Source organism: Dasypus novemcinctus, chromosome 7, assembly GCF_030445035.2.
Source record: "Dasypus novemcinctus isolate mDasNov1 chromosome 7, mDasNov1.1.hap2, whole genome shotgun sequence".
In the NCBI taxonomy this organism is placed as follows: domain Eukaryota; kingdom Metazoa; phylum Chordata; class Mammalia; order Cingulata; family Dasypodidae; genus Dasypus; species Dasypus novemcinctus.
Window position 1 is genome coordinate 5,640,647 of NC_080679.1, and position 15,070 is coordinate 5,655,716.

The window sequence follows — 15,070 nt, forward strand, 5'->3', positions numbered from 1 at the left end:
GATAATATCATCTGATTGTTACCATGTCCATAGTGTACATTTGGCTCACATTTTCCATACTGCCTCATTACAACACAGTACATCTTTCACATAGATGCAAGAATACTATATTATTACTACTATCCACAGTCCATAGGTCACTCCAGCTGTATTTTTCCCATGCTTCTCCACATTCCCAACATCCTACAGTAGTGATGTTCATTTGCTCTAGCTCACAAAGGACATTCTTGCATCTGTACCATCAAGCACATTTCTCATCCGCCTCTTGGTTTTTACTGTGCTATTCGTTTCCTAGATTATTCTCTAGCATTCTGTCAATTGGCATTTACATCCTTAGACTAACATTTTCAGCCACATCCCTATTTATGAACTAGCTATTACTATTTTTACCATCCATTCTATACATTCCACACTTTTAGAGTAAAGCTAATTAAAACTTCTGCATACATTAAACATCAGTAGTCCATCTCAGTCCTTCTCTTATCTCCATTAAGAATCCACCACCTAAAACCAGGTCTTGAAGATATTTTCCCACAAATTCCTCTAGAAGTTTTATGGTTCTTTTATTTTTAGGTATTTTATCCATTTTGAGATAATTCCTGGATAAGTGTGAGATGGAGGTCCTCCCCTCTTTTTTTGCCTATAGATATCCAGTTCTCTCAGCACCGTTTTGCTGAAGGGACTGTGCCCGAGCAGTGTGGGCCCAACCAGCCAGTCAAAAATCACTTGACCATATATGTGAGGGTCTGTTTTCAAGCCATCAGTTTGGCTCAACTGGTCCACGTATCCGTCTCCACGCCAGTACGATGCTGTCCCCACCACTATAGCTTGGTACCATGATCTAAAGTCTGGAGATGAGGGCTCGCTTTTCCTTTTATGATGTTTCTGGATGTTACCCTTCCAAATAAATTTGCTAATTGTGTTTTCAAAAAAATTTTTTTCAAATGCTGGTGGAATTTTTATCAGGGCTTCATTGAATCTATATATCAATTTGAGTAGAATTGACATCTTAATGATATTTAGTCTTCAATCCATGAGCATGGAATGTTCTTCCAGTTATTTAGGACTTTTTAAATTTCTTTTAATATTGGGTTGCAGTTTTCTGAATACAAATGCTTTACATCGTTGGTTAAGTTTATTCCTGACTGCTTGAGTTTTCGCTATCATTTTATTTTCACCACTCCTTTGACACTCGTAGTTACTTTTAATGATACTTCATTTCCAGACTCTCTCCCAGGCCTCTCTCTCCATCTTTTCATTTCAGGTTCTAGCACACCCTTTAGTATTTCCTAAAGATCTGGGATCTTGCTTAGAAATTCTTTCAGTTTCTGTTTATCTGTGAGTATTCTAATTTTGCCCTCATTTTTGAAAGACAGTCTTGCTGGATATAAAATTCGTGGCTGGAAGTTTTTCTCTTATAGTATCTTTTTTTTTTTTTTTTATAAAGATTTATTTATTTATTTAATTCCCCTCCTCCCCCGGTTGTCTGTTCTCTGTGTCTCTTTGCTGCGTCTTGTTTCTTTGTCCACTTCTGTTGTCGTCAGCGGCATGAGAAGTGTGGGCGGTGCCATTCCTGGGCAGGCTGCACTTTCTTTTGCACTAGGCGGCTCTCCTTACAGGGCGCACTCCTTGTGCGTGGGGCTCCCCTACGCAGGGGACACCCCTGCATGGCAGGGCACTCCTTGTGCGCATCAGCACTGCGCATGGGTCGGCTCCACACGGGTCAAAGAGGCCCGGGGTTTGAACCGCGGACCTCCCATGTGGTAGACGGATGTCCTAACCACTGGGCCAAGTCCGTTTCCCTTATAGTGTCTTAAATATATTAGACCACTGTCTTCTTGCCTCCATGGTTTCTGGTGAGAAATCAGTACTTAATCTTATTGGATATCCTTATATGTTATGCATTGCTTTTCTCTTGCACTTCTCAGAATTCTCTTTGTCTTTGGCATTTGACATTCTGTTTAGTATGTGTCTCGGAGTTGGTCTATTTGGATTTATTCGGATGGGAGTACGTTTTGCTTCTTGGACATGGATATCTATGTCCTTCAATAGGTTAGGAAATTTTCTACCATTATTTCTTCAAATATGCCTTCTGCCTCTTTTCCCTTCTCTTCTCCTTCTGGGACACCAATAACATGTATGTTTGCACACCTTTTGCTGTCATTTAGTTCCCTTAGACCTTGTTCAATTTTTTCCATTCTTCATCTGTTCTTTCGTATGTTCATTTTCAGAGGCCATTTTTTTTCAAGCTCACTAATCCTTTCTTCTGCCTCCTCAAATCTGCTATTATATGATTCCAATGTTTTTTAAATTTCATTTATTGCACCTTTCCTTCCCATAAGATCTTCTATTTTTCTAGGCATGCTTTCAAATTCTTCTTTGTGCTCATCCAGTGTTATCTTAATAACCTTAATCTCTTCAGCCATCTCATTGAATTTATTAAGGAGATTTGTTTGAACATTTATGATTAGTTGCCTCAACTCCTTTATGTCATCTGGAGGCTTATCTTGTTCCTTTAACTGGGCCATAGCTTCTTGTTTCTTGGTGCGGATTATAATTTTTTGTTGGTGTCTTTGCATCTGGATTACTAGAGTATTTATTCTGGGTGCAGTTTTTCTCTTCAGTTTAGGGCTTCTTGCCCTTTCTCTCTTGCTGGTTGTGCAGTAGGAGCCAAGCATGTAGTTGCTGTTGTAAGCTGTGGAGCCTCAAGCTGCCCTCATTGCGCCAGGGACTGATGAAGCTTCTTCCAACTTTCTCCTTTGCCAGGAGTAGGGACAGTGTCACATCTATGTGGAATAGTCCACGTGCAGGCCTAGACTGTAGTTGCCCAGAGAGGGTAATGAAGCTTCATGCCCCTTTCTCCTCTGCCTGGGGTGGGGATGGAGCTGCAAGTGTGGGCAGCATTCTATGCAGTGCGAGTCCAAAATACCCACAGTTGCCCAGGTAGACTTCTGGTTTTCAGTCTGTGCCGGCCAAAGGTACCTGCAGTTACCTGGATAGGCTGGTGCAGGGCTCCTCAGCCTCCTCCTTGCCAGAGGCAGGGCTGAAGCCTAGGCTAGGGCTGCAGGCCAATCTGGGTTAAAGAAAATGGTTCCTCCCATCACTGATTTTCGGTCAGCCTGGCTTTCCCTCATCTGGGGATGGCCACCAGCCTCTTTCTGACTTGGACAGATTCACACCCTAGCTGTTCCCAGGGTTTTCTCTTAGCCAGCAGCTGAGTCTACCAATCAGTAGCCTAAATCAGCAGCCTACCATCCCCTCCTCCCCTGTTTTGGGGAAATGGAGCTTCCAATTTCAGCCACAGAATAGCTCCTTGGGGGGGGGCTTGTGCTGTCAGAGTGGGATAATCACCAGCCTCCACAGCTTGGTCCGTAATTTCCTGGAGAGGCTGGCTCAGGTCCCCGCAGCTTCCTCCCTGCTGGAGATGGGGCTGGGGCCTAGGCTAGAGCTGCATCTGATCTGAGTGGAAAGAAGCCAGTCCCCACCAGTGCTGTGATTTTCAGTCGGTCCTGCTTCCCCTCGTGCAAGGCACGGAGTTAAGATGGCAGCTCCTGGCATCTTTCTGACTGGCTCAAACTTTAGCAGTTCTCAGGATTATACTTTAGCTCATTGAATTTATTTCATCAGTAGCTGAAATTGGTGCCCAATCATTTCTTCCTCCCCTGTTTTGGGGAAGTGGAGCTTTCAATTCCAGGCACCGAACAACTCTGTTGGCAGTTTGTGCCTCCATTGGAGGATGGGCACCAGCCTCCGTGTTGTGGAGCACTCTACTTATGAGTCCTCTCTGCAGATGGTCAGTGTCCTCCTTCTGTTCCTTCAAGTATGTTGCAAAATGCTGTTCTGGCCTTCTGGAGACCCGAAACAGGTGCCTCGGCCTGCTCCAGATGGCTCTGGGGGTTTATTAGCCACACTGTAGCAGGAGGTGACTCTAAGAGCAACTTACTCCACCGCCATCTTGCTGGTTCTTCTGGATTGTCTTTTAAAGAAACATTTTTAAATATTTGATGCTTTCAGTGATAAAATTATCAAGAAAAATATTTGTTTTCCTCAAATTCCTTGATGGCTCTTAAAATGATCATTGCAATATCATTCATTCATCATTCATTCTTTTTATGTTGCCTGTAACTTGGAAACAAATGTCCATGTTAAATATAGTTGATTGTTATTATTTGTGGATTCTATGTTTGCAAACTTACCTGTTCGCTAAAATCAGAAGTCACGGTGCTTTAGCAGTCATTTCAGGACCTGTGCAGAGCAATGAAAAATTTGAGTTCACAGATGGCAATTCCCAGCCCTGATGTCAAATAAGGCAGTGCTCTCCCCTTTTGTTTCAGCTTGTATGTTGTCAATAAGTGTCCTTTTCTTGGTCTGTATGTGTATATTTTTACATGTTAACATAAATAAGACTTTTTAATGAAAAACAGTTAAAATTCTGAAACTTTAAAGCAGTGAGAAAAGTGGTATTCATTTACATTTTTGCAAATGCCTTTTCAATATCTGTTCTTGTAGAAGACAGCTGATTCTTATAACTGCTTCTTTCTCTTTTAATATGTTACTTCTAGTGATCATAGTAGATTTAGTGGCATGTTTTTCACATTTTTATACTTTTTAGTGTATAAAAATTTTATACTTTTTAGTGTTAGTGATTTTGCTGTTTAAAATGGCTTCCAAGTCTAGTGCTGACATGCTGGGTAGTAATCCTAAGAGTGACAAGGCTCTTAATGATGTATGGAGAAAATACATGTTTTGGATAAGCTTCATTTATGCATGAGATATAGCGCTGTTAACTGTGTGTTCAGCGTTAATGAGTCAATATCTATTAAATAGGTGTCTTTAAATAGAAACACACATAAAACAAGGTTATGTATTGATTGGTTGATGAAAATATTGTGACCAAAGGCTCATAGGAACCTAACCCTATATAGCCCCTAAGACCCATGGTTCAATATTTGCTAATTCATTGTTCACATATGAACATAACTCCCACAGCAATGAGAATCAGCCATAGCTGTCAAGGACAATATTTTTAAAATAAAGCTTTGTCCAATAACGAGGAGAAAATTTGAATTTACTAGCAAACTTACTGCAAAGCATGGGAGAACCCAAGATCTCTGAAGATCCATCTGAAACTGTGACCATGTTCGCTCTAAACAGGTTTTCCATGTTTTAGGGAATGAAACTCAGAAAGGATCTCTGCTCTTTGATGATCTCCCTCCGGCCAGCAGTACTGACTCAGGTACAGTCTTCAGGCTCTCCCAGGTGTGTGTCAACGTCTCTACTCATCCTGGGATTGTAGTTGTCTCAATCTTTTTCCCTTTCCTCCATTTTCAACACACAGATGTTTTAGGTGTTGGACTGTCTTAAGTTTTGAATCCATGGCATCAGGTAAGGCAGAAAATCTGCTAGTTGCTAGCCCTGAGAAGTACTGCATAAAGTGTTGAGCAGTTTTCTCTGGTTCACTTGAGTATTTACTTTATTAGTTGAGATACAATTTAACTTTTTAAGGCAGATTTCTGTTTCTTTTGAAATGACAGGGCATTAAAACAAAGTAGGTTCAAGGTATTTTACTACAGTTTGAGTTGCCACTGGATTGACACAAAAGTTTTGAATTAATTTCATTGACCTTGCAAAGGTATCCTGGTGGGATGGATTCTGAAACTTAAGCCTCACGCAGTCATTCTTGGCTCACTAAGTGCTCTGCTGTGTTTCAGGATCAGGGGGACCTTTGCTTTTTGATGATCTTCCACCTGCCAGCAGTGGCGATTCAGGTAAGTGGTAGAAAAAAAATATGTAAAGCTAAGTTGCTCATAGAAATAATATGTGCTATTTTACTTTTACAGGTTTCAAAAGGATTTAGGTTGACATAAAATGTTATAGCAAAAGATTAATTAAAATTAAATAGGAACTATCAGGTGGAAGCATTCATTGGAGATGCTTTAGTACCACACAAATTTTTGGTGATTGTCTTTCATTTCTTGGAATTCAACCTGTTGGAACTGACTTTAAGAATTAAAAGTTCAGTAATTTACATCAAATTTTATTAACTTTTTTTTTCATCTCAGAGTTTATAATTCTGGTTCTCCTGCTATATGCTCCTGCCAGACCAAAATATATCAAAAAGTGTTCTGATTATATGAAATGTAGTTAACAAAAATATTTTATATCCCTGAGCCCCTAAAGATAAATAGGTTTTCTGTGCCACTTATATTAAAAAGAGTTGGGTGGGGGGGCAGATGTTGCCCAAGTGGTTGAGTGCCTGCTTCCCATGTATGAGGGTCCTGGGTTCAATCTCTGATACCTCCTTAAAAAAGGAAAGACTCTTGATCTTAAGGAAATCAAGTCTGAATGGCACACTGGTTTCGTGATTCTGGTACATAGACCATGTGCAAGAATTTTCTTGAAATTCAAGACTGTAGCTAATTATTTTTCAATTCATCCTGTATAACCTCAAGATTCAAATTATTGATTTTGGTTTCATTTTTGCCAAGCCTATTAAATATTGGCTCTGCCAGCTCCTGTAAATGTTTAACTTTCCTTTTTGGTGTCCCAGTTAAGTAGAATGGAAGAAGAGAGCAAACTCCACACTATTGTTATAATTACAAATTGTTCTATCTGCTGAGAACTTCCTCTTACATGACATTCCCTGGGAGTGAGGTGGTGCTGAAAGACTGTTTCATATGCAGTTACCTTCTGACTGTAGAGCCTTTCATCCTTCCCTCCCCCCCTCCCCTTTCCTTCCAGGATCTCCTGTGTGGGAAGATCTCCCTCAACCACTGAGCTACACGGACTCCCCTCTTGGCTATAGAGCCTTATGTTGTCAAATACAAAACTTGATGCCTTTCGAGATTTTTTTTGGGTGTTATTAATTCATTATCATAAAATCATTAGAACTGGTCTAGAGAGTGCAGATGAAATTAGTATAGTTGCTGTATTTTAGAAGGTATTAACATCTCTTTGGGGGGAAGGATATTGTCATCTTGCCTAAGAATGCTTATGTTTTATTTTCAGGGCTTTGAACCCATGCCAAAAAAAATAGTGTTTTCATAGTTACAGTGTCGCCTGAAACTTTCCCAGTAAAGATAATATTCTTAGTTGTAATGAAAGCGAATGTGTCCAAACAAGGTTCCTTACAGATTTAATAAAAGAAGGGAAGAGTCAACATAGCTCTTAGTTACAGTAGGGCAAAAGACAATAAATTTGGTAATGATTTAAAAGATTTCAATGCCACTATTAACAAGCTTGATTTTTTTTGTGAGATATATATATATGTATATATATATATAAAATTTTGCTTCCAGTATTTTTGATTTCTTGAGAAGACACATTCTTTTCCACATAAGAACCACTTACAAAAGTTGACTATGTATTAGGCCATCAAGTATGTTCCAGTAAAGAATGAGTTTTATTTACAGACCACATTCCCTGACTACAGTGTGATTAAATTTAAAGTCAATAACAAGGCTTTAAAATTTTCCGTTTTGGAATTTAAAAGAAAGAAAGATACTTTTACACATACATTAGAAAAACTGGAATGCAAACAGTAGGTCACACAATGCTAAGGGGGAGACCACTTGAGTAGATAATAATTTGGAAACGTCAGTGAAACTTTCTGTCATGTGGGATGGGATGTGTATATTATACTGTTGCAGAAATCTGTCCTTTTGTAAGTAATTGAGTCTTCTTGAAGTTGGGGACATTTTTCTTATTTCTTTTTCCTCATACTCAGAAGTGCCTGCAGAGAGTGGGTTGAATCAGTGAGCATTATGTTTTCATACCTCAGTGTAGACAGCCACCTAAGACTGCTAACTATGACACTGCTGCCATTTAGGGCACTTCGATATACCACGCACTGGGGCAATTGCTTTACATTTCTTGCCCCCATTGATTTTCAAACTACCCCCTGAGATGGACCATATACTGCCCATGTTGTGGATGAAGAGACTGAAGCTAGAAGGTTAAGTAAAAGAGGTCACACCTCTTTGAGGGGCAGAAGTAGGATTTGAATCTAGGCATCTTTCTTTCCAAAACACAGACCTAAACCTTACTTACCCAGATGCCTGTAGCTCTGGCTTTGAGGTTAAACTCTGCACTCAGCAAGTGGAACAGATTCAGGGTTTATACAGTTCTTAAAGCCTGACAGTTTACCTCATTTTAAGCCTTCTTTGGCAGTTGTTACTTTTTAATTAACCCAGGACACGTCAGTTTGCAGATTTTGAAAAACCTCCCTATTTATTAATAAAGGCCTATGGACTTAAGCCTCATGAGTATGCCACAACCCAAAAAATATGTATGTATAATTCTGTCTCTTAGAAGCCTTTCTTTCAAATAATTTCACGGTCAGCCTGACTCGGGGTGTAGAGCCCATGGTCTCCCACCGTGTGCAGGTCAGGGCCGCGCAGCAGCCGTGGTGCGTGCTGTGAGCCTGTCCTGCTTGGAGCAGTCCTCACCCTCAGAGGGCTGGGCTGGAGCCTGGTCTGCCAGTTCCTCTTTTTCTGGCTCTTTACAGCTCTCTTTCTGTCTGGCTTTTACTTTGTTTATTTCCAGGTTCTCTTGCCACTCCGATACCCCAGATGGTAAAGAATGAAGGGAAAGGAGCAAAGAGAAAAACCTCTGAAGAAGAGAAGAATGGCAGTGAAGAGCTTGTGGAAAAGAAAGTTTGTAAAGGTTTTCAGACAGTTTGAAAACAAATGTATTAGATTTCATATTTTAAAATTACCCAGAGCAAAAACAAGCTCAGCTTTCTAATTAGACAACTTCCTTTTTATGTCTGTATTTAAGAAGTGGGTAGGGTGTGTGCTGTGAACAGATTTCCAGTTTACCTCTACGTTCTTTCCCTTTTTATTTTCCATGTACATCTCTGACCCTTCCTTTGGTCAGATAGAAAACTAATATTTGTTCCTCCACAGTAAAAAGTCCACATAGTTTCCTTGTAGCACTCTGCAGTGATCAGCTAGTTTATTGACCACCGGTTTCTCTCTGGCACCTCCCTTTGCGTATTTCCTATTGATTAACACTTTGAATTCTATGATTTAGCTCGGCAGGCAGCTTCCAATAGAGCCAGAGGCTGAAAAATGCAGATAAAATTTGTGGTCAGTTTTGTAACTTGTCAGAGTTGGTAGAAAAGAGAATTGAAAAGTATTGCCTGAAGAGAAATACTTACAAAGTTTCATTCACTACACTAGACTACTTTGTCCTTTTCTTGGAATTACCTCAGAGGAAAGAGCTGTAGGGTGCATCTGAGGTCTGTGCAAAAGCCCACCCCTACCTCTGCTCTAAGCAGTGGTCTTCCACAGAGCTTGTCTCTGCCTTTAGATAAAGAGTGCAATGCTTACCAGCAGGACAGTTCTTCCGCAAGTGCTGATTATATTATTTATATGGCTCTGGGTGTCAGAAATGAGATTCAGCTAGTCTCTCAGTTAAGTATAAACAGATATCTGCATCTAAAGTGGACTTCTTTAGCCTTTGCTTCCTCAGTTAAAGTAAAAGCAGCTAATCTTACCATTCATTCAGATTCTTCACCTGCTTTTAGTGTGGGAAATACTGTTTTCAGTGTGTCTGACAGGGCGTTTGGGACACATGCCTGACTTGCATTCCTCTAAACTAGGAATTGTTAAATTTATCGATAAGCCTAGGTTTGGATGTAATTCCTTCCCCCAATTCGAATCCCACTTCTGTAGACAAACAGCACATTCATTGCTCTGACACTTTGACTTAATGCCTTCTTAACACCACCCTGTTCTGTACTAACCTGTCGTCTAATGCTCCACTCCACTCTTCAGCCTTTCAGAGACCAGCCCTGTCCAACAGTGCTCTGATTTTAGTTACAGACATGCAGCTGGGGAGATGCCTTGACGGGTACTGCTTGTTTTTTTGCACTATTAGGACATTGCTGAGTCAAACAGCTGTAGTTCCCTCTCGTTTGCTCTGGGACTAGGGCTTCCAGATGGAAGGGCACAGTTTTGTATTGGCTTTTTTGTTCTCTTTTCCTCAGCCTCCTCAGTGATCTTTGGTCTGAAAGGCTACGTGGCTGAGCGGAAGGGCGAGCGGGAGGAGATGCAGGATGCCCACGTCATCTTGAACGACATCACCGAGGAATGTAGGCCCCCATCATCCCTCATGTGAGTGTTGACTGTCCATGCCCCAGCAAGAGCCTGTCAGCAGTCAGGTCCTCTCTTCTGAATAGAGATTTGGAGAGTGTCCGGTTTTTTATTTATTAGAAAGATTGGCATGTCATTTGAATTGCTTAATTTTCATGATTCTCAGCTGGGGGTGATCGTAATATACCCAGCCCCTAGGGGACAGTTGGCAATGACTAGGGACATTTTTAGGTTGTCACAACAGAGTTGGGGGCGTTGCTACTGGCACTGGTAACTAGAGGCTGGGAATGCTGCTAAACATCCTCAAATGCCCAGGTCATGTCACCACAAAGAATTACCCAGCCCCAGTATCATTAGTACTGAAACTCAGAAACCCTGCTGAGTGGGAAACAAGATTAGAAGACTCTGACCTAGAAGGGTTGGAAGCTTTCAGTGATAGGAGTGAGTAGTGAATGGGGAAAGCTAGTATGGGGAATCATTGCCCAGAGAGAGAGAACAAAAAAGCTGAAATGGCATTAAGGAAGAGAAAGAGTGAAAGTTTTCCTTCTGAATAAACTTAGAAATGGCGGAAAAGCAATCAGAAAGTAGGATGCTAAGTGGTCCCCAGTCTATCATTAACGTAGAGTGTGCTGGAGTCAGTGTTTGTGGCATTGTCTAGTCCATAGGTTCTTAATCAGGGGTCCATGCCCTTGAATTTAATTTCAAAAAGACATTATTCTTGTGGGGATGTATTGGTGTGGGTGTGATACATTTATTAAATAACACACAGTCTGTGGTTTTCACCTGACCGGCAAAGGGTTCTGTGGACCAAAAAAGGCCAAGAACCCCTGGCTCGTCGATGAGGCCTAATCATGAAGGCAAGGCTAGCCAGGAGAGGCGATCGCCCCTTCAGAGTGGCTGGTCATATGGAGGCCTTTCTAGACATACTCACTGCTTGAGGGGTGGGGGCGGGGGGCAGTGCTGTCATTTACCAAGATCAGGAGTTTTCCTTAGTGGCTTTTAAAGCCAGCACTTGAGGAGAGTCCCTGAAGGCAAGTCCTGCCTACCACTAAAACACACTTGACACACACCAGGCTATAAGACCTGTTATAAACTGGGTGAGATTGATTTTTCTCATGATATGTGATGTTCTAAATTGAAAAAGAATTTCAAAAAGGTTTGAAAAAAAGGCAGTCAGAGTAAATGTAAATATCTCATAGTCATTCTTTTGTTCTTAAAATGGTTTATTGTTTAATGCCACTTTGTTTCATATATGTTTTCTGACAAAACTTGGAAGGGGAATAGGAATAGGAATAAGATTGAGGCAGCGGACTTGGCCCAGTGGTTAGGGCGTCCATCTACCACATGGGAGGTCCGCGGTTCAAACCCTGGGCCTCCTTGACCCGTGTGCAGCTGGCCCATGCACAGTGCTGATGCGCGCAAGGAGTGCCATGCCATGCAGGGGTGTCCCCTGCGTAGGGGAGTCCCACGCTCAAGGAGTGCGCCCCTTAAGGAGAGCCAGCCCAGCGTGAAAGAAAGTGCAGCCTGCCCAGGAATGGCGCCGCCCACACGGAGAGCTGACACAAGATGATGCAACAAAGAGAAAGATTCCCATGCCGCTGACAACAGAAGCGGACAAAGAAGATGCAGCAAATAGACACAGAGAACAGACAACCAGGGTGGTTGTGCACTAAATACTGTTTTTAAAAAAAGGAATAAGATTGAGAAGATAAGCTTTAAAAATTAGATATTGGTCACAGTTTGAGTGAAAATTCTGAAACTTCTCCCCTGCTCTTAGAGATATTTGTGACTGTCTTGTATCAGTAATTATTTATGTGTTAATGCTTAAAACTAAATCTGATTTAAATAGAAAAATTCTGAATTTCAGTTTATATATTCAGTGAAAAATCAGAGATGTGACAGGTTGCCTTGATTTGGAAACAAATGCAGGTTTTAACACTGAGTTTTAAAATGCTGTGAAAAAATTCTTAAATATTTATCTTAATGTTAAACAATTTCTTTTTCATGGCGGTGCGATTGGTTTTCTTAAAACTTCTTATTAATGTTCAGGGTTTGAGATGAGTTTGAAACATGTTAATGGGAGTTGTCTTCTTTGCTGTGAGAAATTCATTGACTCTCAATTCTTCCAGTACTCGGGTTTCATATTTTGCTGTTTTCGACGGACATGGAGGAATCCGAGCCTCAAAATTCGCCGCACAGAATTTGCACCAGAACTTAATCAGGAAATTTCCTAAAGGTGAAATGGAGAACCAAATCAGTTAATATTCATTTGGATTTTTTTGCTGTTTGGGTGATTACTTGTGACTCAGAAAGACCCATCATTTTGGCTTTAACAAAGAATCACTCTTAAAAGAATGTGGCTGAGATTTGTGGGCTTGGAGACTCCAGCTGTGACTGCCATGCAGTGGCGGCCTGGTCCGTCTCACGTCTCTGGAGTGATTGGCACCTCTCCTAAATTGTCTTTGGATACACATCAGCATCTTTGATGCTTGGGAAACTAGTGAGATCAAACACAAATGGCATTGTCTTCTAGGTGAGGAAATGCAGATTGTTTTTAGTCATCTTACAAATCAAGTAGTGGGTAACAATCTAAAACCAAAATGACAGTGGGAAGAGGATAATCTTCCCTCTTTGAGTGTTTGTTTTCTTTGTTTCTTCCATTTAGGAGATGTAATCAGTGTAGAGAAAACCGTGAAGAGATGCCTTTTGGATACTTTCAAGCATACTGATGAAGAATTCCTTAAACAAGCTTCGAGCCAGTAAGTATAACCAAAGAAGAAGTAGAGTGGGGGAGAGTGTGTTCTCGTGCATGGAGGGTCTTCCGATGTGATTTGATCCTAATGCTCACTGTCCTAAAAGGGCCTGTCCCTGGGTAGGCTCTGAGAACTATGAGCTACATCTGAATCTGAAGAAAAGGAAGTAGCAAGGAAATGGTAAAGTGCTAGCTTGCTAGTGGTGACTGTATTTCTGGTGTATTTTCCCCTAGGAAGCCTGCCTGGAAAGATGGGTCCACTGCAACGTGTGTTCTGGCTGTAGACAACATTCTTTACATTGCCAACCTTGGAGATAGTCGGGTACGTGGCTTCGGATCCATCCACTTAGATAGTAGCATGTTTTATGGGGGAAACATTAGGCAGGAACTGGTTGAATGTGTTTAAAATGGTGATGGCTGGGTTACAGTCTTTTCTTGTGGGGTTGTTGCAGTGTATTCTACTGCAGTTTAATTTCAGGACCTCTTTGTAGGGGAATGGCAGATAAGTTTCAGGTACTTGGTTCCCTGGAAACACTTCCTATGACAGACTTCTTTTGCTGTTTTCCCAGATCTTCCTCCTCTTTTTTTTTCTCTTTTTCATGTTTTCTTTTGTGTGTATACTCTGTCTGAATGGTATCATGGGTCAGAATTTTAATGTTCTTTAAATTCATTTCTCTGATCTCAGACAATCAGTGAGATGTATTAACCCCCACTACTCAAATCATCCTGGTTTCTGAATAACTCAAAAGCCATAGCTAGCAAAGTATTAGGTCCTTCACTCATTAAGTTCAGTCCACATGGCCAAGGGAGAAAATCCAGGGTATTATTTCCCACCAGTGACAATCTGTGTGCCCAGTCACTGTTGTGTGGAATTTCTTCAGCCTTCAGGTAGTGTCCCTTGAGACTGGCATCAGTCCCTTCTCCCCTGGAGGGACCCTATTTTAACTCCACTGTCATAGCCAGCGCCTCTACATGTACCTTCTGCAGTCACAGTAACAAAAGTTCCCCTTTCTACTTTTAAACCCCATCTTTAGACCTGAAGATAGGTGGCCCCTACTTCCATTGCTTTTAGGGTAATTTAGTCATGTATCGAAGAAAATGAATGCCAGACCTGTGGGTACAGAAGTGAGCACGTGACAGATGTCATCCCCTGCTTTAGTGGGGTTTGCTTTCTACTCATCTAGTAGATTTTTGTCTCTAGTGACTTAAAAAAATAGCATGAGTCTCAACAAAAAACCCTATGATAAGATGAGCAAAACTCTTGAATAGACATTCTCCAGAGAAAATTACAAATGGTCAGTAGCACAAGAAAAGATGCTTAACATCATTAGCCATCAGGGAAATGTTTATCAAAACCACAGTGATTTTTTTTTTAATGTAACATTAAAAAAACACACACACACAGTGAAATGCTATTTCACTTCCATTGGATGGCTACTGTTAAAAAAAGTGGAAAACAACAAGTGTTAGGGAGGATGTGGAGAAATTGAAACCCTGGTGCATTGCTAGTGGGAATGTAACGTAATGTAGCTGCTGTGGAAAACAGTTTGGTGGTTCCTCAGAAAGTTAAACATAGCATTACCATATCTCCCAGCAATCCACTCCTAGGTATTAACCCCAAAGAATTGAAAGCAGGGATTCCAACAGATACTTGTTCATAGCAGCATTATTCCCAGTAGCCAAAAGGTGGAAACACCCCTTCAACAGATGGGGGGATAAACAAAATATGGTAAATACATACAATGGAATAATATTCGGCCGTAAAAACGAAAGAACTTTTGAGACATGCTCTAACATGTTCAAGGCTGAACATTGAAAACATTCTGAGTGAAGAAAGCTCGGCACAAAAGGGCAAATATATGATTCCTCCACTTATCTAAAATATTTTAGAATAAACAAATACATAGAGACAAAATAGGTTAGAGGTTACCAGGGGCAATGGGGAGGGGAAATAGTTATTGGTTAAAGGGCAGCATTTCTTTTTGGGGTAGCTCATTGTGAATGTAATAGTGCCACCAAATTCTATACTTCAGAATGGTTTAAATGGAAAATTTTATGTTATATACATTACCACAATTTAAAAGAAATAGCTTGAGTAAAACTGACAAAAACAAAAATTCAGTTTTGGAGTCAGGCCCAAAGTTGAGTCCTGTTGCTGCTGTATGACTTTCGGCATGTTGCTTATCCTCTCGGCCTCAGCCTCCTCCCCTGTAGATGTGGT

The 15,070-nt window shown here is 40.9% G+C and overlaps 1 protein-coding gene across 2 annotated transcripts in view; it reads left to right on the forward strand.

The window, feature by feature from the left end:
• Positions 1-15,070, forward strand: part of ILKAP (ILK associated serine/threonine phosphatase) — a 47,564-nt gene that overhangs the window by 23,591 nt on the left and 8,903 nt on the right. Inside the window, exons 2-8 of one of the 2 annotated variants that reach the window (XM_004465286.4) lie at positions 5,171-5,236; positions 5,712-5,768; positions 8,545-8,664; positions 9,992-10,118; positions 12,227-12,333; positions 12,763-12,856; positions 13,084-13,171. In XM_004465286.4, coding sequence (XP_004465343.1) covers positions 5,171-5,236; positions 5,712-5,768; positions 8,545-8,664; positions 9,992-10,118; positions 12,227-12,333; positions 12,763-12,856; positions 13,084-13,171 — 659 coding nt within the window. Of the gene's footprint in view, positions 1-5,170; positions 5,260-5,711; positions 5,769-8,544; positions 8,665-9,991; positions 10,119-12,226; positions 12,334-12,762; positions 12,857-13,083; positions 13,172-15,070 lie in introns of both variants that reach the window. The other variant, XM_058299790.2, reaches the window with a different exon arrangement.